General features: G+C 47.3%; 2 protein-coding genes across 2 annotated transcripts; both read left to right on the forward strand.

Moving 5' to 3' along the window:
• The first annotated feature begins 101 nt into the window (after positions 1 to 101).
• LOC311325361 (polyamine-transporting ATPase 13A3-like) lies at positions 102 to 13447 on the forward strand. Its single transcript, XM_084458047.1, has 33 exons — positions 102 to 277; positions 1582 to 1657; positions 2309 to 2482; positions 2626 to 2805; positions 2980 to 3050; positions 3239 to 3322; positions 3453 to 3522; positions 3655 to 3789; positions 3923 to 3995; positions 4329 to 4460; positions 4660 to 4827; positions 5019 to 5176; positions 5410 to 5598; positions 5726 to 5787; positions 5924 to 6074; positions 6339 to 6461; positions 6641 to 6658; positions 7130 to 7283; positions 7468 to 7588; positions 8011 to 8135; positions 8284 to 8450; positions 8552 to 8695; positions 8830 to 8909; positions 9345 to 9387; positions 9540 to 9649; positions 9826 to 9922; positions 10302 to 10374; positions 10496 to 10673; positions 10937 to 11118; positions 11208 to 11296; positions 11419 to 11499; positions 11845 to 11940; positions 12273 to 13447. Exons 2-33 carry the CDS (start codon positions 1607 to 1609, stop codon positions 12432 to 12434), a joined length of 3741 nt encoding a protein of 1246 aa, XP_084314173.1. The 5' UTR covers positions 102 to 277; positions 1582 to 1606; the 3' UTR covers positions 12435 to 13447.
• Positions 13448 to 20516: 7069 nt separating this feature from the next.
• Positions 20517 to 21995, forward strand: LOC311325392 (transcription factor HES-1-B-like; the record flags this gene model as incomplete). Its single annotated transcript, XM_084458084.1, has 4 exons — positions 20517 to 20758; positions 20884 to 20979; positions 21139 to 21226; positions 21514 to 21995. The coding sequence occupies exons 1-4, from the start codon at positions 20651 to 20653 to the stop codon at positions 21993 to 21995; spliced, it is 774 nt and encodes a 257-aa protein (XP_084314210.1). The 5' UTR covers positions 20517 to 20650.
• Between the last annotated feature and the right edge of the window lie 4405 nt (positions 21996 to 26400).

Consider the following 26400-nt stretch of genomic DNA (forward strand, 5'->3'; position numbering starts at 1 on the left):
ATGTCCTCTAATGACCTCACATCCTGTTTTTCCACTTCCTTTTCATGGTGGTGGTGGTGGTAGACCAGACCCATGTTTGAGCACAGTCGGTGGACCAGAGCCCCGCGCGGAGCGGAACAGCACATTGTCAATATTGCACACGCGCGTCTTCCATGGACACGTTCCAGAATGCCCATGTAAAGAAGTCGCGGAAGACCTAAGAAACCGATTTCAAGTTTTTATGTGAATTATCCAGAAATATGTCTTATTTGTAACACTGGAAGGCCTTTGGCTTCTGGTAAGTGATAACTTATTGATAACTGCACACATTTAAATGCAATGCAACCTTTTAAACAACTTCTGAAGAACGAACGCTCTTCCAACTTTCGCACGCCATCCTGTGCTGAAATGTACAAGCATAGCCTGTCACAGGCAGTTTTTTTTCCTGTCATTATAAATTATAATAAGGCTGTAGGCTATGGGCATTTTTATCTTCAATGGTCTAATGCAAGCTTACCCATAAAATGCACGTATAGGCTAACGAATTTTCAGGTAGATGGACGGTTAGGCTTTCTGAGACATTCCCTTTTGACTTATATTCCCTGATATGTTAGAAATGTAACATTTAATGTGTCTAACTCCTACATTTTGCGAGTATAAACAGATGAAGTAGTAGGCTACCAATATATGTCACAAAATGTTTGTCTCATGCATTCTGTACGACTGTGATGAGAGATGCAGCAAGGAAAATGAGTTATAGCAACCCGTGTTTGATGCTTCATATGTAGGCTACTGTAGTATAAAGAAATTAAAAAGGCAACGTTTATTGGCGAGACAAAGTTGGAAGTCCACTGCTTATCAAACCAGAGCAGCAGACAGGGTTTGTCAGATCAGTTACCTCAGTTACCTCCAGGCTCCAGACTACACCCAGTCAAGACAAGCTAGCCTACTGTAGTTGACCAGTACTGGATGAATAACTTCACAAAGGCCCACAGTTGATACCAAAGGTCTGTACTGTATATTCTGTACACACACACACACCAGTAAAAATTAAAGCACACCGTCACATAATCGTTGTCTATGATGATGCAACTTATTGCCATGCAGGCGAATATGTACAATATTTCCATGCGTTACCTTATGGTATTGCTTTAAACACCCCAACATTTATAAGACACACATAACTATTTCAGAATGACCAAGACGATCTCTAAAAAGGACAATGTTGACGTCAGAAGATGTAGCCTACAGTAGGTCAATGATGGGGTTAGCCATGTACTTCATGCCACTGACTCAGAGCACAAAGCTTTTATTGTAGGAAGAGGTGATAAAGAGGTTATGTTGCGCATGAGGCAGTAACAAATTGTTGCCATAACATATTTTTTCATGGTCTGTGAAACACAATGAGGCCATCTCTAGGCTTCATATAAATTGTTGGCCCTGTTCTTGACGCAATGTTGCAACACTTTTATTGACCAAACAGGCTGAGTTCTTCATGTGATGGCCTTACTTAATGGTCTTAAGTAAACATAGGTCAACACATATTAACTCAAGTGTCTGTCAACACCAAAGGTTTTTTAGCTTTGTTACCTCCTGTTTCAGTTGGGCCTCTGAACACACTGACAGGATGGAGAAGGAAGAGTTGAAGATCATCAATCAGGGCACGGAGGATGAGATGGTGAGCAGTCAGACCTTATGTAGACTCACAAGTCGGTCTCTAAACACTGCGCTCAACTAGAGACTGAAGACATTCGCCCAGGTTTTGTCGCTAAAAGTGGGTGGAAACAATTTGAGGGATAAAAAAAAACTGCATTGCAGAACCAATTCAACAACTTTAGGTCGTTCCTAATGGGGCGGTGAATGTTTTGTTTTTGATTCTCTTTGATTGTGATTCTTTGTTTTGATTTGTTTTGTTTTGATTCTGTTTTGTTTGGAGGACATATATTCCAGTAAGGCGGGTCCTTCACCCTCTTGGAGATGTAGGCAGTGACTCTGATTGGCACCATCAGTTTTCGGCGCTGTTCTAGCAACAATTTTTCATGGATATGTCTCCAGACTTTCGGCGGTGAAGATCCCCAAAAGTCTGGCATCATTGTCACACCAATGAGTCTGAAATGACAAGAGTTGACTAACTAATATGTACAGTAGCGAAGTACGTACGCTATTGGACTGTCAGTTCTTCAGGGATTGCCTGGTGTGTCTGCAAGGGCTGAATTTTGAGTCCCTTAACTATAACCCCTAACCATTTAACAGCTGAGCCTCCTGTCTACAGTCACACTCACAGCACATTTTCCTCTGCAAACCAACGTGTCCCCGTTGTATTTTGTAGGAGGTGTGGGGTTACCGCCCGTCCCTGTGGAAGACAGTCTTGGTGGGTGTCGGGGCGGTGTGCTCTGGGGGGCTCCTGCTCTTGCTGCTCTACTGGCTGCCCGAGTGGGGGGTGAGAGGGACATGCACACACACCCCCATCAGAGAGGCCCAAACCCTGCTGCTCAGGTCCACGGTACGGTACACCTCTCATTAGCCCTCCATTATAACCAACCGCCGGGCATTCTGATTCGATCATGTGCTTCACTTAGTTTTGCCACATCTACAGCAGTATACATACATTGGTAGTGTGATCTGATGGTGGTTCTGTGGTGACAGGATGAGTTCAGGCGCTGGTTTCGGGCCAAGGTCCATGTGATGCTGTCCCCAGGACAGAAGCCCTTTGACAACGTGGCGCTCCAGGCGGGAGCTCACATGCCCAACGGGGACGGAGCCCACACCTACAGAGCCTATCAGGAAGAGACTCAGGGGAAAGATATTAATCACCAGCCTGTTCAGGTACCTGACCAGCGCGCTGCATTCCTCTTCTCAAGAGAGGAAGCTATTCAACACTATTGGTTTCAGGAAGTGCCGGATACGGTTTTGTGTCTCCGATGACAAATTCTTCCTCATCCTCCCCTGAACATCCTCTCGGCACATTTCTGTCTGTCCTCCTCTCTCTGTCTCTTGTAGATCCGCTACTTCACCCACCACAGCACAAAATACTACTGGAATGACGTGATGCAGAATTTTGAAGTATATAAGTAAGAGCCCTGTTGAAAATACGCCGGATTAGAATCAGTAGTGTGAAGAACAAATGCTAATTCGGATTTGTTAATCAAATTAATATGAAAGGTAGTATGTGTGTATGCGTAATGTTTATGAAGATGTGTGTGTGTGTGTGTGTGTGTGTGTGCGCGTGTGCGTGTGCGTGTGCGTGCTGCTCTTCTAGAGGCTTGGAGGATACCATGGTGAGCTGCTCCAGCATCCACACTGACCACAGTTCAGGTCTTAGCAAATTGCTACAAGACTACAGGTACACACACACACACACACGCACACACAGACACACACACACACACACACACACACACACACACACACACAACATTGTGCTTATATTTAAGTGGTCATATGCTAATTGCTTTCAGTTCTGTTTTCCACAGGAGGTTGTTCTTTGAGGTCAATGAAATTGCTGTAAGGGTACCCTCGCTATTCAAGCTTCTAATAAAAGAGGTAGGTGACTGTATATCCAACTTTTTCATTGACAGCCATTTGATAACTTATTATTGAATAACCATATTGTCATAGCATTTTTTCTAATTGTGGTGAAACAGTAATGATCGTCAATTCTGATCCTCTGCTCAGGTCCTGAATCCCTTCTACATCTTCCAGCTTTTCAGCGTCATTCTCTGGAGCGCTGACGAGTATTATTATTATGCAGCAGCTATAGTCTTCATGTCTGTCATATCCATAGCTACCTCACTGTACACCATCAAAAAGGTGTGTATATTCCCCATCTTTACTTTGCCAGTTCTAGAGTATTAAGCGTGTGCGTATGTGTGTGTGTGTGTGTGTGTGTGTGAGCATCAGTCTTTTTCGACTCAACAAAAAAAGCACTTTTTTTCTGATTCAGCAATACGTGATGCTGCATGACATGGTGGCGTCCCACAGCGTAGTACGTGTTTCAGTGTGCAGAGGAAATAGAGGTACAGTATATAGAATATCTGATGATCTGATGAGAACTGCCGTGGTAATCATTATCTCTTACTGGATCCTCAGAATGGGAAACTTCCTCCTTCCTCCTTCCTGTTGTTGTTATGGCCATGTTGCTATGATACAGTGCCTTCCAAGGTCTTGAACTACTGTTAAAAGTGTGTGACGTGTCCGCCCCGGGGCCATCAAATTACATTTCTCACTGTGTGTGTGTGTGTGTGTGTGTGTGTGTGTGTGTGTGTGTGTGTGTGTGTGTACCGACGCTCGAGTCAGTTTTACTGGATGTGAATGAAATCAGAAACTTGGTGATGTTGTGTTCAACCCAGATATTGAGGAGGCCATGTCCACAGACCTGGTCCCAGGTGATGTCATCATCATCCCAGCCAATGGGATGATCATGCCATGTGACGCTGTGCTGATCCGCGGCAACTGCATCGTCAACGAGAGCATGCTCACAGGTGATCCAGCCCTGACAGACAGCCCTTCTTCATATCCACCATGCAAACGCCATAGTAATAGTGTACTAAAATTATTGGTACACCTATTATTAGTACACTATTATTATTATTATTATTATTTTATTGTTGTTGTTGTTGTTATTATTTTAAGTATTCAAATATCATATAAATATTGAGCCTTGAGTGTGTCGGCTGTCAGGAGAGAGTGTTCCCGTCACCAAGACCAGCCTGCCCAGCTCCGGGGAAGAGGGGGCCGGCACCTACAACATGGAGGAGCATAAGAGACACACCCTCTTCTGTGGAACCCTCATCATCCAGACACGCTTTTACACGGGGGAACAGGTCAAAGCCGTGGTGGTCCGGACTGGTAAGAGACGTGTGTGTGTGTGTGTGTGTGTGTGTGTGTGTGTGTGTGTGTGTGTGTGTGTGTGTTGTGTGTGTGTGCGTGTGTGTGTGTGTGTATAGCTATGGTGTGCAGGCATGTGTCTGTTGTCTGTCTTGGCAGCCAAACAGTCTGAACAGTTCAGCATCGGTGTTCCTGTATTTGTTGTCTGCCAGGCTTCAGTACTGAGAAGGGCCAGCTGGTGCGCTCCATCCTGTACCCCAAACCCGCCGACTTCAAACTGTACAGAGACGCCTACCTGTTCCTGCTGTGCCTGGTGGCTGTGGCCGGCGTCGGCTTCATCTACACCCTCATCCTGAGCATCACGTACAAGGTGGTCTCCTCTAACACACTCTGGATTGGCACTGGACTGGTTTTCCGTCCCTAAACCTAAAGGTCTTCTGATTGTTTTACACCTTCTCCGCTGCCAGTGGGAATCCTTCAACCGGGTGACGAATGAATGAATGAATGAATGAATGAATGAATGAATGAATGAATGAATGACGTTTTTGCGTGTAGTAGTCAGGTCATCGGTAGACTGATTCTGCCCCTCTGCTCCGCCTCCAGGTCCCTGCCAAAACCGTAATCATCGAGTCTCTGGACATCATCACCATCACCGTTCCCCCGGCTCTACCGGCGGCCATGACGGCGGGCATCGTCTACGCCCAGCGTCGCCTGAAGAACATCGGCATCTTCTGCATCAGCCCCCAGCGGATCAACATTTGCGGGCAGCTCAACCTGGTCTGCTTCGACAAGGTACCCACCCGCCCCCGCCCTCCCGCCTGCTGAGCCCTCACTTCGGCCAACACGCCTGCCTGTTTCATTTTGAAATGGCGCAGTGTTGTTTTTTTGTAGTGATTGTCCCCTTTCGTCCCACACGCAGACCGGCACTCTAACCGAGGACGGCTTAGACCTCTGGGGGATTCAGACGGTCCAAGATGGCAGGTGAGAAGGATATACAGTGCTTTCAAGTTTGTGCATGTCTCAATTCAATGGGAGTCCCTCAAGTTGTTGTCTCTCTCTCTCTCTCTCTCTCTCTCCCTCTCTCTCTCTCTCTCCTTTCTCTCTTTCTCTCCTTTAGCTTCTCTCCCCCAGAGGATGACCCTGCTAGAGAGAGCCTGGTCAAGTCTGCCTTTGTGGCCTGCATGGCGTCCTGCCACTCTCTCACCAAGATAGAGGGACGGCTCTCTGGGGATCCACTGGACCTCAAGATGTTCAGCGCTACCGGTTGGGTCAGTCTGTCTTTCTTTTTCGGTACAAGTCTCTCTCCCCGCAAGGGCGTGGATTTTCTCGCACTGTGACGACATGTCAAACGCGGCGCTTTCGGCCAACAGCCACGCCGGTCCGGAGAGCTAGTCTGCAGTTGGCTGATGTCCGCTGTGGCGTGCTGATGCGCTCACAGACCGTCGCCTGGGATACACTTTCTTTGTGATGTTCGGCGTGTCTGGAAAGGATTTAAGGGAACCCACGTTTTATGCTGTTTGTTTTACACGTAGATTCTAGAGGAGCCTACAGAGGAGGAGACCGCCCACCACAATCCCATAATGCCCACCGTGGTGCGCCCGTCCAAGCAGACGCTTCCCGAGGCCGCCCAGAACGGCGGTCTAGCCCAGAACATGGTACAGTACAGTACTCACATGCCCTCTAACCGCCGTATGTCTGTGATGTATACCTTGTGGCTCGCACATTCGCCATGACAGTGTAAATAGAGTACGTATTATTATTATTATTTTTGACGTATTAATCATATTATTTGACCAAGGATTTAATCAATCCTCTTGTCTGTGTTGCTTTGCAGGAGCTCTCTGAGCTGAAGGTGAGGCGATCTACTCAAACACCTCTGAGATCTTTTCCTACGTTGGGGCTTTTATCGACTGTTTGTATGCGATCGGATAACTGAGAACAAAGTTCCATATCGCTGCCGCTCAACATGAGCGCATCTCTTGAGCTGTGTTCGGAATCGCTCCCTATTCACTATATAGTGCACTGTATATGGCGTCAGCCATTTTGTTTGTAGTGTCCGAATTCTCCACGGAATTTTTGTTCCCTATATAGTCCACTATTTATTACCCACAATTCAACTTGATTTGCAGGGAGCAGCGCATGTACCCTATGTTTTCTCAGTTCCTTAGGTAGTTCACTACATGGTGAACCCTATATAGGGAATAGGGAGTGAGGGAACGAGGAAGCGATTCCGAACACAGCTTTGGTGAAAGGAGGAAGGGGTGTGTTTTAGAAGAGCGTCGGGCCTCCCGGCGTCTGACCGCGTGGCGTCTCTCCTCCCCAGCCGCTGTACGAGATCGGCATCGTCCGCCAGTTCCCCTTCTCCTCGGCGATGCAGAGGATGAGCGTGGTGGTGCGCAGGCTGGGCCAGAAGCGGATGGACGCCTACCTCAAGGGGGCGCCAGAGGTTGTGGCCAGTCTCTGCAGGGCGGACACAGGTTAGACTCCTGTCCAGGCAGAATAATGGTAGTCTTGAATGACTTCCTTTCGTTGTAGCATTATAGCACAGCGTTATACCTTGAAGTATGTACTTCAGATGTACAGTTACATTTCGCCCACATTAATCCAATTCATGAATTATTGTCTGGAGTCCAAATATCTTAACCGTTTCTTAACTTGTAGTGCCAGAGAGCTTCACAGAGACTCTGGAGGGATATACCAGGCAGGGATTCAGGGTCATCGCCCTGGCACATCGCCAGCTGGAGACCAAGCTTTCCTGGCACAAAGTACAGAACCTCAACAGGTACAGTGCAGTATTTTATTTAAAAAAATGTTTTAACTTTATTTGACCAGGGGAGCCCATTGAGACCCCGGCCTCATTTTCAAAGGTGCCCTGGTTGCAAAGCACAAACAAAAACATCTTACATCAATAAAAGTAATACAAATGCATCATACATTTACACGTTAAAACTGATCAAATAAATACAAAAACAAATTGAAACAAATTGATGAAACTGATAAAACGGATATTTAAAAACATGCACAGACCTCGACCTCAATTTCATTTAATATATTTTTAAAACTGCCCAAGGAGAACCAATTTGACGGTCTCTTGAAACTCATTCCACACTTACTGTACGTACAGTGCACATAATGCAGGTAAGACTCTTTCAATACGCCGCATCTGAGCTGGGGTTGATACTGAGTCTCGTCCAACCCTCTCAGGGACTTGCTAGAGAACAACATGGAGTTCCTGGGCCTCATCATCATGCAGAACAAGCTGAAGGAAGTGACCGCTGGGGTTTTGGAGGACCTACGACACGCCAACATCCGCACTGTGATGGTTACAGGTCACTTCTGCTGTCCTCGTCTCATATATCATCATGCATTCAACTAACGCACGATTGCTTTAAATCTGAGAGCAGTTTGTACATTAATGATGTACATTAAGATGTCATGCCCCTCCCTCCCTCCCTCCCTCCCTCCCTGTCTCTCTAGGTGATAATATGCTGACGGCTATATCAGTAGCCAGAGACTGTGGAATGATAGCGCCACATGAGAGGGTGATCATAGCTGATGCCACGCCCCCAAAGGACATCCAGCCCGCCAGGATCAGCTGGCATCACACTGAGAACCCCGCCCAACTCGCTGACAAAGACAGCCAGGTAAGAGGGAAGCAATGGCTACAACAGTATACAGTTTCGTTGACACCGCAGTGCCCGGTCCGTCATGGGCGGCCATGTTTTTTTTCCCCATTGCCTCCCAGTCAGTGGAGATCAGTCTGGAGGAAGAGGAGGAGGCCAATGGCAACCCGCCCAAACAGCGAGAGGAAGAGCAGCGCTACCACTTTGCCATGAGCGGCAGGTCCTTCGCTGTGATCACAGAGCACTTCCCTGACCTGGTCAACAAGGTACCGCACTCTCACTACTGGAAAAATAGGCATCCTCATCCTCTCGCCTTGTCCGTAGGTTGGTTGTCTTGCGGGGCAGAGAATTATAGGAATTGTGTTGTAATGCTCTTTGTGTCCTCTCGGGGGCGCTGTAGCTGGCACTGCGCGCCACAGTGTTTGCCCGCATGGCTCCCGACCAGAAGACTCAGCTGGTGGAAGTTCTTCAGAATGTTGAGTGAGTCTCTCTTCCTACCTCACTTAACAACTAGGCTACGTAAATCCCTCCACGGACAGTGGTTTAGAACCTTTCACTTATCCGCTAAGGATAACAGATCTGCCCCTCCATTGATTCCTTTAAGTCTAACTACTTTTATTCTCTAGCGTTTGGATCCCCCTCGATGTGGTTTTATATGTGATTTTATATGTGCCTATGCCTATGTGCTCTCATTTTGTACGTATGTGTTGTGTGTGTTGATGCTTATGTCTGTTTTTGTTTTTAGCTTTTATATTGTGGTTCTTATTGTCTTTTTACTGCCTGCTTTGACTCGTACAGCTATTGGTTGACGTGAGTTGTTTTTAAATGTGCTTTAGAAGTGAATTTGATTTGATTTGATTATCCGAAGAGTCATATATTCACATTCACCCCTCTCTCTCTCTGTTCTCGCCATAGCTATATAGTAGGGATGTGTGGTGATGGTGCCAATGACTGTGGGGTGAGTACAGGTTTGTCTCGTCAAATCTCATCCATTTTGTATGCGATTCTTGCAGTAATTGACCTCCTCTTCTGTTCCCTCCTGTACTCCGCTGCCTCTCTGTGTGTCTGCGTTCCTCTCTTCCCCTCGTCCTCCCCCTCTCTCCCCCTCAGGCCCTGAAAAGAGCCCACAGCGGGATCTCGTTGTCTGAGCTGGAGGCCTCCGTAGCCTCCCCCTTTACGTCCTCCACCGCCAACATCTCCTGTGTGCCCAATCTCATCAGGTGGACATTCCCAAGTCCCTAATGTGGAGTGGATATACTCACTCACTCACTCACACACGCATGCACACGCTCACTCACTCACTCACTCACTCACTCACTCACTTACGCCGCTGTGAAATCCTCAACGAAAGTAACCCATTCGGTTTGCCGAACGCTCCCTGTCGTTTCTCCCCCAGGGAGGGTCGCGCGGCTCTCATCACGTCCTTCTGCGTGTTCAAGTTCATGGCTCTGTACAGTATGATCCAGTACATCAGCGTCACCCTGCTCTACTCGGTGCGTCCTGCTCTGACCCCCGACCCCTGAACTCACGCTGGCTGCTGGTCTAGAACAGGCCCGCTGGGTTTTTGGTTAAAAAATAATAATAATTAGTATTTGGGGTCCGTGGTGGTGTAGAGGTCTAGGCATCGTATTTCGGTGCAGCTGCCCACCAGGGACTGGGGTTCGCGCCCCAGTTTCACCAGATGGTTGCGCAATCAATCCTCCATAGTAACAAGGAAAAATTGGACAATATTAATATTATAATGGTCGAGTGTGATTGGCTACCAGATTGGGTGAAAAAGGGATAAAATCTGAAATTATGTATTTATTTAGTTTTTTATTTAGTTATTTATTTAGCACTTCCCTTTCTCTTCTTCCCTACCCTCCATCTTAGGTCCTCAGCAATTTGGGAGACTTCCAGTTCCTCTTCATCGACGTTGCCATTATTCTGATCATTGCCTTTACAAGTAAGTTGCATCCGTCATGACATGACGAGAGCATGGGACAATGAACTGCTGCGCCAGCCGTGGCCACAGAGACTGACGGTGACCGGCGCGTATGTGTGTGTGTGCGCGTGTGCGCCTCCAGTGAGTCTGAACCCAGCGTGGAAGGAGCTGGTGTCCAGGCAGCCCCCGTCCGGCCTGATCTCCGGGCCGCTGCTGTGTTCGGTGCTGACCCAGATCCTCACCTGCCTGGGCTTCCAGGTGCTGGCCTTCCTCTGGGTGCGCGGCCAGGGCTGGTACGAGGTGTGGACGCCCCACTCTGAGTGAGTAGCGCTGCTGCGGCTGCTGCTGAGGGCCAGGAGGGAAGCCTGCACGTTTGTTTGTGTTGATCTCTCCCTCTCTCTCTCTCTCTCTTTCTCCCTCTCTCTCTCTATCCCTCTCTCTTTCTCTCTCTCCCTCTCTCTCTCTCCCTCTCTTTCTCTCTATCCCTCTCTCTCTCTCTCTCTCTCTCTCTGTCTCTGTCTCTGTCTCTGTCTCTCCCTGTGCTCTCTACTCTCTACCGACAACCCGGTTTTCTCGTCAACAGCGCTTGTAATGTGTCCAGCGTTGGTCTCTCCCACGGCCCCAACGGAACATTGCCGCACGATCATAAGAACATCAAGAACTACGAGAACACCACCCTCTTCTACGTGTCCACCTTCCAGTACCTGGCCGTGGCCATCGTCTTCTCCAAGGGGAAGCCTTTCAGACAGCCGAGCTACAAAAACTGTAAGCTTTTCACTGGCGTTCGGTTAAAACCAGCTATGTCGTCTGTCATTTTTGCCGACAGTAACACGGTTTGACCTTCATCTCCCCAGGGCCGTTCATGCTGTCCTGTCTGGGTCTGTACCTCTTCCTCTTCCTCCTCATTCTGCATCCTGTCCATGCGATCGACAACTTCCTGGAGGTACGTGGCCCCCCGAACGACCGAAGTCGCTCCGATGATGTCGCAGCGTGCTGTCGACCAGCGCCTCGCCTGAGACGCGCGCGTGTAATGAATCCACGTTCCGTTGCTACCTCTCCCTTCAGATTGTGTGTGTTCCTCGTGACTGGCGCGTCACAGTGGTCGTCATAGTCATTTTGAACGCGGCTGTGTGTTTCCTGTTGGAGGTACGTCACAGGGAGATCCCAACTCTTATGCTTTGACCTCTGTCCGTCCAAACAATTTACCAATTGATCTCTTTGGATTTGTCTTTGTTCAGAATCCTGCATGTAGAAACCTGAGATCAAATAACTCTGACCAAATCAATTTTTTACTGTACAACAGTCAATCCCCCACTGAATCAATGCGGCAAAACGCCGGATTAGAATACCTCAGTTGTGATTTGTGTGTGTTCATAGTTTGCTACCGCTGCTCTGAGTGACGCTGATGTCTTTGCTAACCTGATCGCCCACGCCACTATGTATGATCAGCAGCCATCTTGTCTCGCCCTTGCCCACTGAAATCTCCCGTAGACCTTGGTCATTGACATCATCTTATGGAGGCTGGTGTTCAGCCGCGACAAGCGGGGGGGCAGCCATGACATGGCCTCCGCTGCTCACGCACCTCAGGTTGGAAAGTTTGACGCTCTTTCTCCCTGTTTGCTTCTTTCCTTTCTTCGCTTCTTTTATCTCTATTTTTCTCTGACCCTCCCTTAACATGTAGTGTTTCTTAATGTCTCACGGAACGATGATCCTTGTTGCTGGCTTGTTCTGCTCAACTTTCCCTCTCTAGGCTATAACAGTGTCGTGGACAATGCGTTTACAACTGCGTTTTTATATGGAACATACTTTCTTTCTTGGTTACTTGATGCTCAGTATTCAAACTGTGAATGTTCCCCACATTTTTAAAGGGGTTCTTTTCTGTCTGATTTGTGCATGTGACCGGGCATGTTTGTCCCCAGTCGGCCAACGATCTCCGGGGATCGGCGTTCCTCTCCTGGCTGTTCTGTCAGAGCAAGAGGACCCCCAGGGCGCTTTACATGCACCTGGCCCAGGAACTGCAGGACCACCCTGACTGGCCCCCCAAGCCCACCACCGTCACCTATGCCCCGACCTCTCTGTGACCCGGTGAAGACCAGCCAGCCCAGAGTTTCATCATGGTAGCATCCCACCTACATCTACATCCCATAATAGCATCACTTTCCTTCTACTCATTACATTAGTCATTTAGCAGACATTTTTTTATCAAAGCGACTTACAGTAATATTCCTCTCCTCCTGCTCTCCTAACCCAGGCTATCATAGGAAAAGCATTGCACAGCGTCACGTCCAATAGCCAGTCAAGAATGTTCTCCACTGTGAACTAATGCATGTGTCAAAGCAAGCAGCCATCTTAGAACCATGAACAACTGACTTGTCCATAGTGAATCATTCCAACAGGGCTGCCTTTAGGCCATTTCCACCCACTCACGGAGGGGACCGTCCAGTCAGTCCCACAAGACCAGCGGTCATCACTAGTCTTATTATGTCCCCTCGGGCAATAACACACCCATATCTGGTTGATAACATATCTCAATCACACAGACTCGCAATTATGTGACTACTGAAACATTCCTACTACGAAAGCAGCTTGGCCAATTGCTTGCCTTCTGCTATCTGAGCCAACGAGAACCAGAGATGGGATCGGTGCACACAGGAAACGCTTTCACTCACTCCTGCTGGTTCTCTTCAGCGTATATCAGACCGCTGCAGTCTTCCACTAACAACTCCTTACCTGTCTTGATTGCTGCTAGTAAAATATCAATAGAGAAAGGGAAGGTTTGTATTGACAACTCTACTGGGACGAGCAGCGGGGTGAATATTTGTCACCACACCAGAATTATGCCTTATGCCTTGTTTTAATCGAGTGGTACTACTGTAATTGCCAAGACTGAATAACTCGTCCAATGCAGCATCAATAGTATATTACTGTATTTCTCTGTCCGAATATGGAAAGCTTTCTGGTTATTATAATTCTTCCTGTGGAAGACAGATGTATGAGAAAGATGCTTGTAAAACCTGAACACAGATGCCTTGTGTGTGTGTGTGTGTGCGTGTGCGTGCGCGCACGCGTGGGGGTGTGTGTGTGTGTGTGCGCGCGCGTGCGGGTGTGCGGGTGTGCGGGTGTGTGGGTGGGTGGGTGTGTGTGTGTGTGTGTGTGCGCGCGCGCGTGCGGGTGTGTGTGAGAGAGAGAAATAAAGAGAATCCACCAGTTTTTTCATGTCCCTTGCTTAAATGCATTATGAACTGTTTAAAGTCTTTATCATTCTTTTAGTGACGGAAACAAATTGATTAAAAAATACAAATAATAATATTTTGTAATGATTCCTTAAAGTTAATCACAACATTTAACATTGTTAAGCAATTGCCCATGACAGAAAAGCTGCTTTTATCAAAGGAATCGTCTTTTTTTAAATGTTGTGTTTTGTATTCTCTGAAAGTAACAAGTAATTTTAACAGGTCATTTTAATTATTATATTCAATTTGTACAGTACTGTATTTACAACAGATCATTGATTTTGAGGTGTATTTGTCAGAGATGTCATATTAAGCATCTTAGCAGAATGTGTAATACTGCCTGAACCACCAAACAATTGAACCTTCAACATTTATGCAATTGTTTTATTTGTATTTACTGATAAACCATTCCTTTCCGCTTAGGTAGGACAGAACTGAGCAACTGTGAAAATGTCCTCTGTATTTCATTTGGTCCATTGAGAGAACTGTATTCTCCGATTCCCAAGACGGTCATTACGTTTCCAAATAAAATGTTGATATTAAAGCAGGCCTGCGTGCTTCATGGGGGGGCTGACCTCAGTCACACTTGTTCAGCCTTGTCCTACTGATCAATTATGAGCTCTCCCAGCCTCCTCGCTGCCTGGCATATGGGCGCTTTAAGGCCCCAGAGTGGAGGAGAAAGAGGGGTATCATTTCATGTGGAGATCAGGGCCCATGGCTGTGAATGGGTGGATTTAGGGGGGTACCCTGAATGAGAGGGGGTTTCAAGGCTGTGCCAGTGAAAGGAATTTGTAGAGATCAGGGAAGAAGAGCCTGTTTGGGAATATTCATGATCAGGATGAGGAGGCATCATGAATTGATGTGTGTCTTGCTTGTGTTGATCATCTTTTTGGTAAATAGTGAAGTATTGGAACGGGGACCTCTTTAGCTTTAGATCGGTGTTTGCAGTGTAGCTTATGGATAGTGTTGCATGCCTCTCCTCACAGCCAATATTGTTTTGTTGTTGTCTTTTCCTGTATTCCTTTTGTATCCGTAAAGTAACAGATGGAGGTGGCTAGAATGAACGTAAGGGCTAAAACAAACAGGCTTTATTTGTTACAGCTAGTTGCTCATCAAGAAAAGCTCTTTTCAAGCTTGTGCTGCTTACTTGAGCTATTCTCACCATTTTGGTCTCCCATCAGGTTTCTCTGTTCTTTTTAGCCTGTATCCGTTTGTTGTCCGGGTCCTGTGCTTTCTGGGTGTGTGAATACGTCTCTCTCTTCATCTCTCAGTTGCCCCAAGTCTGGGGTTTGGGCCTGCTTGATGAATAGTAGGATTAGCGACACAGCAAGGGGGACTTGTTTAATGTAAACATTTTTAGGAAATAACATTGCTTTCTCATAACTCTGCTCCAATAGCCCTTATCAGCGCTAACATAGTAGAATCATCTGTAGTAGAGTAGAGTCATCTGCAGCACCTCCAGAGGAGATATCAGCCAGTCATAAGGCCGTCGCCTTGATTAACAGCCTGGCCACAAGGCCAAACCGATGCTCACTTACGGTCCGGCCTATTGTACCTACGACACAAAGACGCCCACGTCTGGTAAAAGGCCTGCGACGATCTGTACCCCAGCAGACGGACACAAAGCCCGCCTCCTCCCCTCCTCTCCTTTGGCGTGGCTTCTTCCCTCGTTCCTTTATTCCGTCCCCTGTCTCCCTCTGTTATCTGGGGCGATAGGGCTGAATGGGCTCTGGTTGGTCAATAAATCCAGTGATTCAGGGGGTGGGACTGTCGCAGGCGTGTTAGCGTTTGTTCGCAGGCTTGTCGGAGCGGCGGGCCCCGCCCCGAGCCTCATTGTGTCCGACGGTCCCCCAACAGGTTAGAAGTCAATGGAGGGCCTTGTGTGGAGGCGGCAGGGGCGCGGACGGGGGCCGCCTCTCGCATGGCGTTCACACAGGGGGAGGACAGGTTCGTATCACTGAGACACTTGTTAGTGTGTGTGGGGCCACACGGTGATGCAGGGCTGGCCTGAGCTGTACTGAGATCTGCTCTTATAGGGGCCTGTGGTGATCGTAGGGAGGAATGGTCCAGCGCGTCTCCGTTTTCCCCTTCTGATTCTCAATAAAATGAGGTCAGATCTCGACTTGACTAATCGTACTGCTGTAAAACCATGTTTTTCTCAGGCGTCCATCACGTCATTTCTTCCAGAAGGTAGTTAAATACATTCAACTGAATGAAGAATGTGTCATTTTCTGCACACACGATGAGCCATTATGGGGTTACGCGTCCGGACACAAGTCTCTAGTATCCAAGACGCATAAAATCACTACGAGAGTAACTTAATGCTCATCAAGTTTCCTTTCTCTAAGGCTTGATGCGGCGCATGGGAACAGCCAAACTGAGGCTACCAAGAAGAAAGAGAAAGAGAGAGTCAGACAGAGAAAGTGTCAGAGGCAGGGTTTTAGGAGACAGAGAGCTGACAGAAAGAGACGCTTGGGGACCGTCGGAGGGGGACTTAGAGCCATGACTGAGGCCTAACTGTCATGAGAAGATGAGAGTTACCATGGTCACCCAGGAGCCACCCAGCAAGCATGTGAGCAGGGGAGGCCTGAGGGGGCCCGGGGCCGGAGCCTGGGCTGGTGGATCACATGCACTAACCAGGGATTATGTGCATAAGTGATGAGCAGTAAGCCGGCAGGTGAAGGAGTGAGGCCCTCTGTGGGGACGAGGACCAGGGGATCCCTCAGGACAACCCCCCCCCAAAAGGGACCGAGAGCTTTTTCCCAAGTGAGGCTGATCTCCCATGTGAAGGAGGCTCAGCCAGAGGTCCTCGAGCACTGAAAGGCCAGCCAGCGAGGATGCTTTCACAGGGTAAGTGGCCAAAACGGGGGTCTTGTGAGTCATCTCGACTGGCAAGAATGGCCATCTTAACGATCATAAATCCCAGCACAAACACACTCATGGATATCGACTTGGATAAGGGCCAGGAGGCAGTTCAGTAAAGTCTTTGGAGTGACTTTAGCTGGGTACTGATGACATTAGAGAGTCAACAATGCTGCGATAGTTAAAATCTTGTGTATAAAAGCATGCATGTGGCTTAACACACATTACCTTAACACACATTAACAGCAATCTCAAAATAATGAATTTCAAACCAACAAAAACAGAGGTTGTTTATGCATAGCGGATCGGTTCCCTTGATAGCCATATCCTGACAGGAATGTGTTTGAACCCTGACTGCACAAAGAAATCAAATATCCATGTTCCATACAGAGAAAGACATCAGAGTTAACCAGCCTCCCCCTGCACCTTTTCAGGATGATGGTATCCCTCAACATATTAACATGTAAATACACTTAGATACTTTGACAATGCACTGAAATGCATATAATCTACATGTTAACTAGCACTTTAAGGAGATTCCACTGTTGAATGTGGTTTAGAAACACTTTCATGTAGGGGTTTTAAAAATTAAATGTGGGCCTCTCTCTGAATCCCTAAAAGAGTTTTTCAATTTGACGAGGGAGAAGGGAGACCCATATCCCTTTTGTAAAGGGAGACCCAGAGTTCAATAAGACTTCAGTCTCATTGCTTTAGCCCCAAGTTGAAGGTCTAACACTGGCTTTTTAAGACTGAGCCCCAGCAAGGTGACAGATGGTAGGTTGTTATGGTCCCGGGAATTGCAAAATACCAGTTGCTATGATTTGTTTTCCATCCTCAGCTTCCAATTCCCAAGCTATGCAACATCTTTCCTGTGTAATGACTCGGAATAAGCTGACTTGAAAAAATGCTCAGGTTGTTGTTGACAAACATGAGCTTTGGATGTGTCGCCTTAATCTCCGATCTCTTCATCCAGTTTGCATTGCTCTCTCTGTATCTGATTACCATAGAGGGGACACAAAGCCAGAGAACACAAACCTCTGTTTTCAAACTCCTCTTATCTTCTACGGGGTTTAATCTTACGCCCTCGCTCCTTTGCATCCCTACCTCCAGTAAATTCGACCATATTTTGGGCTTGGGTGGTCGTCATGGCAACCAGTTATTTCCCATCCGGGAACCCCCCACACACACCCCCCAAGCCCCTCCTCCTTTTTTTTTTTGTCTGGATAAAACAAAGCGAAGTGGCTGAATGGGCTCTGAGGTAGGTAAATGTATTCAGTGACATCAGCCAGGACGATTCTATTCTGTGGGGATTCCTGTACCGTTTGTTTCCAGCCTTGTCTGGGGGCTGGACACTCTGTTGGTGCCATTGTCCCACGTGTATTCCACACAGGCCCGCAATTAATGGAGGCCTTGTCTAAGGCTTCTGGAGCAGAAACTGCTGCTGGGGAGGGGGACAAAAGAGGGCGGAGGAGGAGGAGGAGGAGGAGGGTGGGCCCATGGCAGGGAGTTGCTATGGGAGGCCCCCCCTCAAAGGAAGGAGGTGGGGAGAAGGCGCAGAGCCCTGGGGGAGATGTTTCGGTGATCCCTCCTCTCTGTCTGTCCCCATCTGGGCTTGAGCGCTCGTGCTATGCCAGGAGGGAGAGAGTGCTATCGAATTTTATCATTCACTCGGCCGTTCCACTGCCCTGTTGCTCTCACGCCATGGCGGTGGGCGGGGGGGGGGGGCGAGGGGCTAGATGTAGGTCATTTTTCAAACCAGGTAAGGATGCAGAAAAGTCAGTCAAAACTGACAAGTGGTCATCCCAATGAAACGAGGCGTGGAGTCTTTGAACCTCCACAACACATCAATCAACCGGATCTCCCTCCGTAAGAATGCTGTTTGGGTTGTGTGGCTGCATGAGTTAGGAAAAAAACAATAATCTAGTAAATATATATCTTCTCCAAGGTCAAAGGTCACCTTCGTCTTTGACAGTCTGTGACTCATTCTGTCCTCAGGCTCCCTCTGTTATTGGTGTTTATCGGACCCTGTAGGCCTCCGATATCTTTCTAGCCCTCTGCGGCCGACCCCGAGCCTCTGTTCTCTCATCTTCTGTGCATTTCCCACACTGATAGAGATCTGGAGTGTGCCATAAAGCAGTCATAGCTCACTGCCGCAATAAAGAGCCCGTCTCCGTTATACCATCAGGGCCATTGACAGCAGGACTGATAACGGCCAGTAGGTTGTCTCAACCCCTCCCCACCCCCCCACCCTCTGTATACTGCTAGAGATAACTGAGAAAAGTCTAAAAGGTACATCAAAATACAACAATGTAAATACACCCACCATCTCATTCTAAACGGTTTTATGTAGTCTCCTTAGGGAGGTCTAGCCAAGAGGGGCTAGTGTGAAGAAGGGATTGTATTTATGGGGGAATGAGGCAAAAGCCGTCACCAGAACGTTTCAAATTAGATTGTGATTCTTGCACTTTGCCTTCAGCACTAGATTATGCTCTTAGTCACTTGTTTTAGAAAGAAGATGCACTTGTGAGTTCTGGCAAGTAGTAGTACATTGGCTCTTCCTACGTTAAATGCAATTATTGTTAGTCGCTTTGGATAAAAGCGTCTGCTAAATGACTGTAATGTAATGTAATGTAAATTGACCATAGTGGAAAAATCTGACAGTGCAATGTATTTCACGCGTAACATGAGGTTTTTGAATAGGTTTGATGAGACCTATCATCCCTTGATCAGTTCTGCTCCTCTGCAGGCTCATGGGAAGTGGGGTGCAGACCCTGACCTGGCTTTTGGGGTCATTTCACCTCTTGAGGTTTAAGGAGCTTTAGAACGGAGACGTGGTGGTGTCTGAAGTCTATCAAGAGGGGCAGTGAGTGATAACCTTGAGCCCCCCACCAGAGGGATATCCTCTGGAGGGAACAGAGTTGTCAACAGGTCTCACAGTAAGGGGTCCTGGGGTCTTTTGATATCCCCCGAGTCCTGAGAAAAGTGTTGGAACTAAGAAATAATTGGTAGGCTACATGGAAGGTGTGTCAGGATGCCAGACAGAGAGTTTCCTCTCAAGGAGTCAACATGGGATGAGGACACTTTCCTTCAGTCTCAACATCTAACATGACACATTCCACAGGCTGCAATTCACGATTGTTCAAAGAGCGCACACGCGCGCACACACACACACACACACACACACACACACACACACACACACACACACACCAACAATTGAAAACATTTAAATTAGTTTAATCTAGGCTACTGGAATTATGTAAATAATAAATGGGTTTATAATAATAAATGAGTGAATGACTGAATTAATTGGCTGAATTGTATCCAAATAGGAGACTCTGGGTGTGGCAGAGGAGTCCCTCGGGTTATCTGTCAGATAACTCAGCAGACCCCGCGCGATTGGCCCGGAGAGCAGGCAGGGGACCTCGACCGCACAGGAGGCGATGGGGATGGGGTGGATGGGAAAGTAGACGCACGAGAGAATAGCCTAGATTCGGGGTCTTTATTTTAGCCCTGCCTACTGTGGATAATAGGCAAGAAGCCACCTTGTAGGCACGGTGGTAACAGGTGCGTCTGGTTAAGTTGATTGGTAGGGCGTGGCCACGTGCATCTGGTTTATCCTACGGAGTTGTGGTGTTGTCTTTCTCCTCCCGAACCTCAGTTCATTCTAACTCAATTTTAATGCAACCTACAACATTTGCTTCATCAAATATAAAATACAGATACAGCTTTAGTAAACTATCAAAATGTGTTAACACATTCAATCACAGCCTAGCCCATTTCATAGAGAGCCTAGAGGACCACGTCGGTGTTCTGCCCATACCAGCAGGCAGCCAATGGGCGCCTTCTTTGCACGAGCCAACCACCTCCCCGGCGGCGGTATCGCGCGCGCGCACCCCCATTGGTAGAAAGTTGCAGCGACAATGAATTTCGGTGAAGTTTCACACGAGCCGTTCGCGTGCAGACACTATATAAATAAGACCGGGAAAGCCATCGTGTTGTTGGTTTGACGTCAGTCAGACGTTGCGTCGACAACGAAGTTTCAATAGGACCTACAGCATTTGACACCTGTGGCCATCGACTTCTCAGTGTTGCACAGAGGAGTTAATGAGATGCGAGGTATTTTCTAGGGGAAAAAGTTGGATATTGATATACAATTTTTCGTATATTTTGGCTTTCTTGTTTTGGGACATACTTCGAAGATGCCTGCCGGTACATTGGAGAAAACGTCCCCATCATCTGTTGCTGCCACCCCGGCGAGCGTAAACGGGACCCCGGATAAACCCAGAACCGCATCGGAGCACAGAAAGGTAGGCTATAGCCTATCCACGCCATGAGGGATTGTAGCCTTTATACTTTGTTTAAAAAAAAAAGAAGAAAAAGGCACAAATAATGTCTTACGGTTGTCTTGTCTTATGGTCGTTTTCTCTTAAAGTCTACCAAGCCAATCATGGAGAAGAGAAGACGCGCGCGAATCAACGAAAGCCTTGGTCAGCTGAAGACACTCATCCTGGACGCACTAAAGAAGGATGTAAGTAGCTTCAAGTTATAGACTAGGCTACAAATTACTATTCCTATGAAGGCTACCATCATTGAATGATGCCCATAACGATGCCCATCCATCGTTAGGATACAGGTTGTCTAATGCATAGCAGGTGATTTTAAAAGTGATTTCGTGACGTCTCTTTAGAGCTCCAGAAATTCGAAGCTGGAGAAGGCAGACATCCTTGAGATGACAGTGAAGCACCTAAGGAGCCTACAGCGTCTTCAAATGACTGGTACGTTGCCTGTGATGATTTCTGTATTAGACTTGTGTTTTTTTTTAATAGCCCACAGGTGTCCATGCCTGGCAGAACGACAATTTGGCACTCCGATGGCTCTCTAATTTTTCCAATGGTTGTCTGCTGTATAACCTACTCTAAAATTACAATAGGCTATATATAAATACCCTATCGAGAATCACAGATCTGCTTCATGATAGGCTACAACTGGTGATGGCGATTAACATAATCCGATGATGATGATTAATCTAACAATCTAATAGTGTCACTGTTTCCCTTTACAGCTGCTGTAAACATGGACCCAACCGTCCTATGCAAGTACAGAGCGGGGTTTAGCGAGTGTATTGGTGAAGTCACTCGTTTTCTGTCCACATGTGAAGGTGTCAACACCGAGGTCAGGACTCGACTTCTCAGTCACTTGGCCGGCTGCGTGTCGCAGATCAACGCGGTGAATTACGCAACTCAACGCCAGATTCCCACCTATCCTCCGCATCACGCGCTTGGCCAAAACACTGGGCACATTCCGAACGGGACGCCGCAGCTGAATGGAATCCCCTCCAAAAGTGGCTCGTCTATCCCTCCTCCAGAGTCCTTTAAGTTGTACAGCGGCCTCCAGATTGTGCCGACGGATGGACACTTTGCTTTCCTCATCCCCAGCGCCGCTCTCGCGCCCCTGAATGCGCAGAGCGTCCATCCGCCGCTCGCCGTGGCCGTGTCACCTGGCGCGCCCTCCGTCACCGCAGACTCTGTGTGGAGACCATGGTAATGCCGTGACGCGTCAATGGACACGAATGACAGTGACACATGTAGGCTATTACCAGGAGGCACTGCGTTTGTTGAAGCCTCTATTGTACATTTTGTATAGCATTTTCCAGACTGAAGAATGCTGTTTTCTGTTCTTGATCGAACATTTCTTATTAAATACGATTTATAATTGTTTGTCAGAGCACTCTTAACAGATGTGTTAAAAACGACACATGTTGTAATACATTTTTGTGTTTAGTTAAGGACACTAACACGGGTGTTGTTTTTAACATCTGTTTTGAGTGAGGTTATTTGTTATCGTTGTGTTATTGAATGCTCTTAAATTCTTAGGGGTCAATAAATGGTTATTGAATCTTTCACAACTTCACATGTAGACTATTCATTCAAAATAATTGATTCCCCTTATACTGTAATGATTGTTTGCAATGGCTAATGGGCCTGAGTTCATTCAATAGTGTAAAGTGAACGAACCACTCTGCTGTGTCCCGTTTCCACACATGAAAGTCCTCGTTCTCAATACCTCTGAGTTCTTACAAATTGATAAGACATGATGTAGTCATGAACATTACACCCGCCCACGTCCTGTGACTCTGTAAATAAGTGGTACCTCACTCTTGATCCATCCTGGACTATCTGTTTTATAGTAACAGTGAAAACTCCTTTTCCATGTGGAGTTGGATAGCCGTGAGAATGAGACTACGCCCTGTCTGTCTCACGACCAGCCCAGCTGCATGTGCAGACCTGAGGCCCGGCAGCAAACACACGGGATGGGACAGGAACGTGTTTGGATAATCTCGGTATGCGTCCGCGAACCTGGGGATATGGGCATAGGCCGTTTGGACAAAGGTTGATAGATGATGATGGCGTGCTCAACTCAGACTTAGTGTGTAGTCAGCTTTGTGTGCCAGGTCGGTGTGCTTTATTGGAGTAGAAACCCACAGTCAGTATGCATACTTATCAGGCATGTACTGGTAGCATCTACAGATATACAAAACATAGGGGAAGGGATTAGAACCCATTTTGTGGTCTGAAAACATGCTAAATCCCTTTATGGACATTCCACCCTCAACTCAAACCTGTAAATCTCATTAAAACGTAGATTTGTCAAGAAGACAATTCTAACTCAATTTCCACACAGGAAGTGTAGGCTATGTTTGCACATGGGATCTTAGCAGCTTTGCCTAGAGGCAGGCTGCGAGGGTGGAAGACTGTGCATTAGCAGCAAGTCAGCAGACTGACAGCCCCATGGTGTGTTCAGTGTGAGGTGCCCACAGTGGGCTGTGTGAGGGGAGCTTTCAATCAAGCGCCTCTCAATCAGTCCCTTAAAACAGCGGCACCATAAGTAGCATCATATCCACCCCGCTGTGGGAGTGATTTGCATATTTTAACAGGTCTGTTTTTCTAATGGAGTTGGAGGTTGTAGAACGTTGGCGCGAATATCATCCTTTCACTTGTACTAAATCTCAAATTGCTGATTATGTATGCAAAACAAAATATCTCTAGAATAGTCCATCGTCTAATATCTCTAGAATAACAAAACTGATCTCCTCCCTCGCATGACATAATAGTCAATTAAGTGTGCATCTCTGTTTTCACCAAACAGAGCAGCCTGGTGGTAGTAGAGCCAAATAAAGCCTCCCCGATCAGGACAGGCCTTTGAGGGGACCCAAGACTGACAAAAACAAAGGTTGGCCCCTCAGCGGCTCAATGGCTCCTCTCTTTGTGGCCCTCTGAGTCTTCATAAAGGACCTTCCTCTTGTTTATCCTGGAAGAGATTTAATGGGCCGGAGGGGGAGGAGGGGAGGCAGGCTGTCACTTTCACCATGCCGAAGGATCATTGTTGTGAGCTGCAGGAGGCTCTAAAGGCTTTGGGAGACCAGCGAGGACCCCTCTGAAGCTCCAAAACAGGTTGCTCCTCTCCTCAGCACCTCTCAAAGGTCGTCTATGGCCCTGATGCTTGAGGTATAAAGGGGGGAACTCTGAGAGGGGCTGGAGAGGGAAGGTTCATTCTGAGAAATACCCACACTGTTTACCAGCATCAGCTACCCGCCCTATCCCTCCTGTTCTTCTGTTCCTCCTTCATGCTCCTTTTCTTCTATCCCTGCACCCCCTCCCCCCTCACCACCACCCCCAACGTGTTCTTTCCCATACCTTATAAAGGGTAGGCTGACAAACATGGAGCTAGTTCAGGCCCGGCCCCTCGATTGATGAGTCATTCTTCACAAAGACAGTGACAGGGTGACAGGAACCCCTGCTATGGGAGACCCCATCTCACTGACGTGTACCGGAAATCTCTGCTGGGAGTGCTGCTGTGTCGACTCTGCCTGTCATTGTTCATGGGGGTCGTTAGTTCCCCCCTGCGTCTTAGGCTAAGATAAATGCACGGATTATGCACTTGAACCCTCTGGTGAGTCGACGTTCTTGTTGCGGAACAACAATTTCAGTTCACCCCAGTTCACTTTCATTTTGATTCATTGGGTTGTTTTTGAAAAACACAAAATGCTCAAAGACAGTGTCCGAGGTGAACCAAAAGTCAACATGACATTAACACACTGAGACAGTTTGATTTATTATTGTCGTATCTGTAGGATAACGGTTGAATCCAAACACCAAATAACTGCTGTACCTCATCACTTGCTATGAGAGCTGAAAAGGTGTCATTGGATTGAGTTTCTCTAGGTTGCATTTTCCCTGCCTTGCTTGGATTTCTGCCCATAGGGGCTTATGAACAGTTACGGGCCTGGCCTTTTGGTCAGCCCAGATTGATGGGTCATGTCTGAAGCATCTGAGGTAGTAAATGAATATACTGCTACTAGTTGCAAGAGAGATTACAGGGAGGTTTCATGTGTGACGTGTCTTTGAGTGAAATATTGTTTTTTGGGGGGTTTGATGGAAATAATGACTGGGCTGTGGTCTGACACGCTATTGAGGATGAGCTACTGAAGAAGGACAGTTTTGTTCACAATGTATTAAGGATTTAACTCTCTATCTCTCTTCTACTCACACATGTTGGATTTCTCTGTATATCTTGAAATTCAATGTTTTGTCACTGTCTCTTTCATAACGAGAGACGAGTTGAGATGTTGGAGCAGGGAGATTAGCTGTCCAGTTTGAAAGAATAAAGTGCAAAATTCCTCAGCACCTCCTCATTAGAATCACTAGTGATATAGAATAAAGCAGTGGTTGCGTGCATATTAAAAGCTCTCCATCTGGAGTGCTGCAAACAAAACCAGGATCACAGTTTTGAAAGCAAGGTCCCTGTGGCCTGGGGCTGCTGATTCTTCCCCAATAATTGTAATTTCATGATAAGGAGCTTATAGCTCCTTGTTATCCTCCAATAGAGATGGCTAGACAAAGAGCAGCGCACCAATAAGATGATGCATTAGCATTTTGGCATCGTCTCCTTCACCACTTAACATCAACATCAGGTCAGCTGTTCTTAATTTGGTCAGTGACACTCGTTTAGCCCTCCATTGGGGGTCTCGGTGCACCCCTTGTTTATCAGAGTGCCAAAGGGCCCATTTAGTGTTTAAGGGATGTGGGTCGTAGTATCATGGTGAATGTGTACTCTCCTTCCTCCTCCTCCTCCTCCTCCTCATTTGAGAGAAGGACCTAATAGCCACCTGTGACACAATGCAACCTATTGCATTGTCCACGTTATCTGGAGGTCTTCAAATAACTGAAAAAATGTAAACTTTGAGAACATTTAACAGTGCCTCCTAAATAGACATATATATACATGTGCTGTACCTGTGATGTAACAGGCCAGAATCAATTAGGGCTCATGGACATGATAGTCGACACTGCAAGTGGTTGGTTCAGTCTTGGATTTTTCTTTTTTTAAAACACCAGCAACTAGAATTGGTTCACTTTTCTGATCACAAATGACCACTGGAATCCTACTCCTCAGCCTGTGGATCTCAAATGACCTTCGCCCTTTGTCCCCTGAACCTTGGTGTGCCCTCACAGCCTCTCCTCTCCCTCGCTGTTCTCTGCTCTGTGGGAAACCACCCAGTGCATTGTGTTGTCTGGACTTTGTGTGTCCCATTAGATAATGCCCCCCTGCCCCCCTCCCACCCCCATCCTCCAACCCTAACCCCACCCCCTCATCTGAGAAAGGGTCACGTGAACCACGGTACCCAGCGTTAACTGCACTAAGTGGGGCAGAGAGCCGGGACCTGACGGGGAAGTTAAAGGGCCTTTCATCCACCTTCACAGGAGTGCACTAACACCCTGCTGCTATACATTTAGCCTCTCATACTTCTCCATTCTAGTGAGTGTCAGTGATGGTTATTGATAACTGATCTGGTGTTGATGAGATCTCTCCAGGAGAGAGAGAGAGAGAGAGAGAGAGAGAGAGAGAGAGAGAGAGAGGTATCCTGATCTGGCCTCTTCTCCAGTCACCA

Source organism: Borostomias antarcticus (assembly GCF_949987555.1).
Source record: "Borostomias antarcticus genome assembly, chromosome: 24".
NCBI lineage: Eukaryota > Metazoa > Chordata > Actinopteri > Stomiiformes > Stomiidae > Borostomias > Borostomias antarcticus.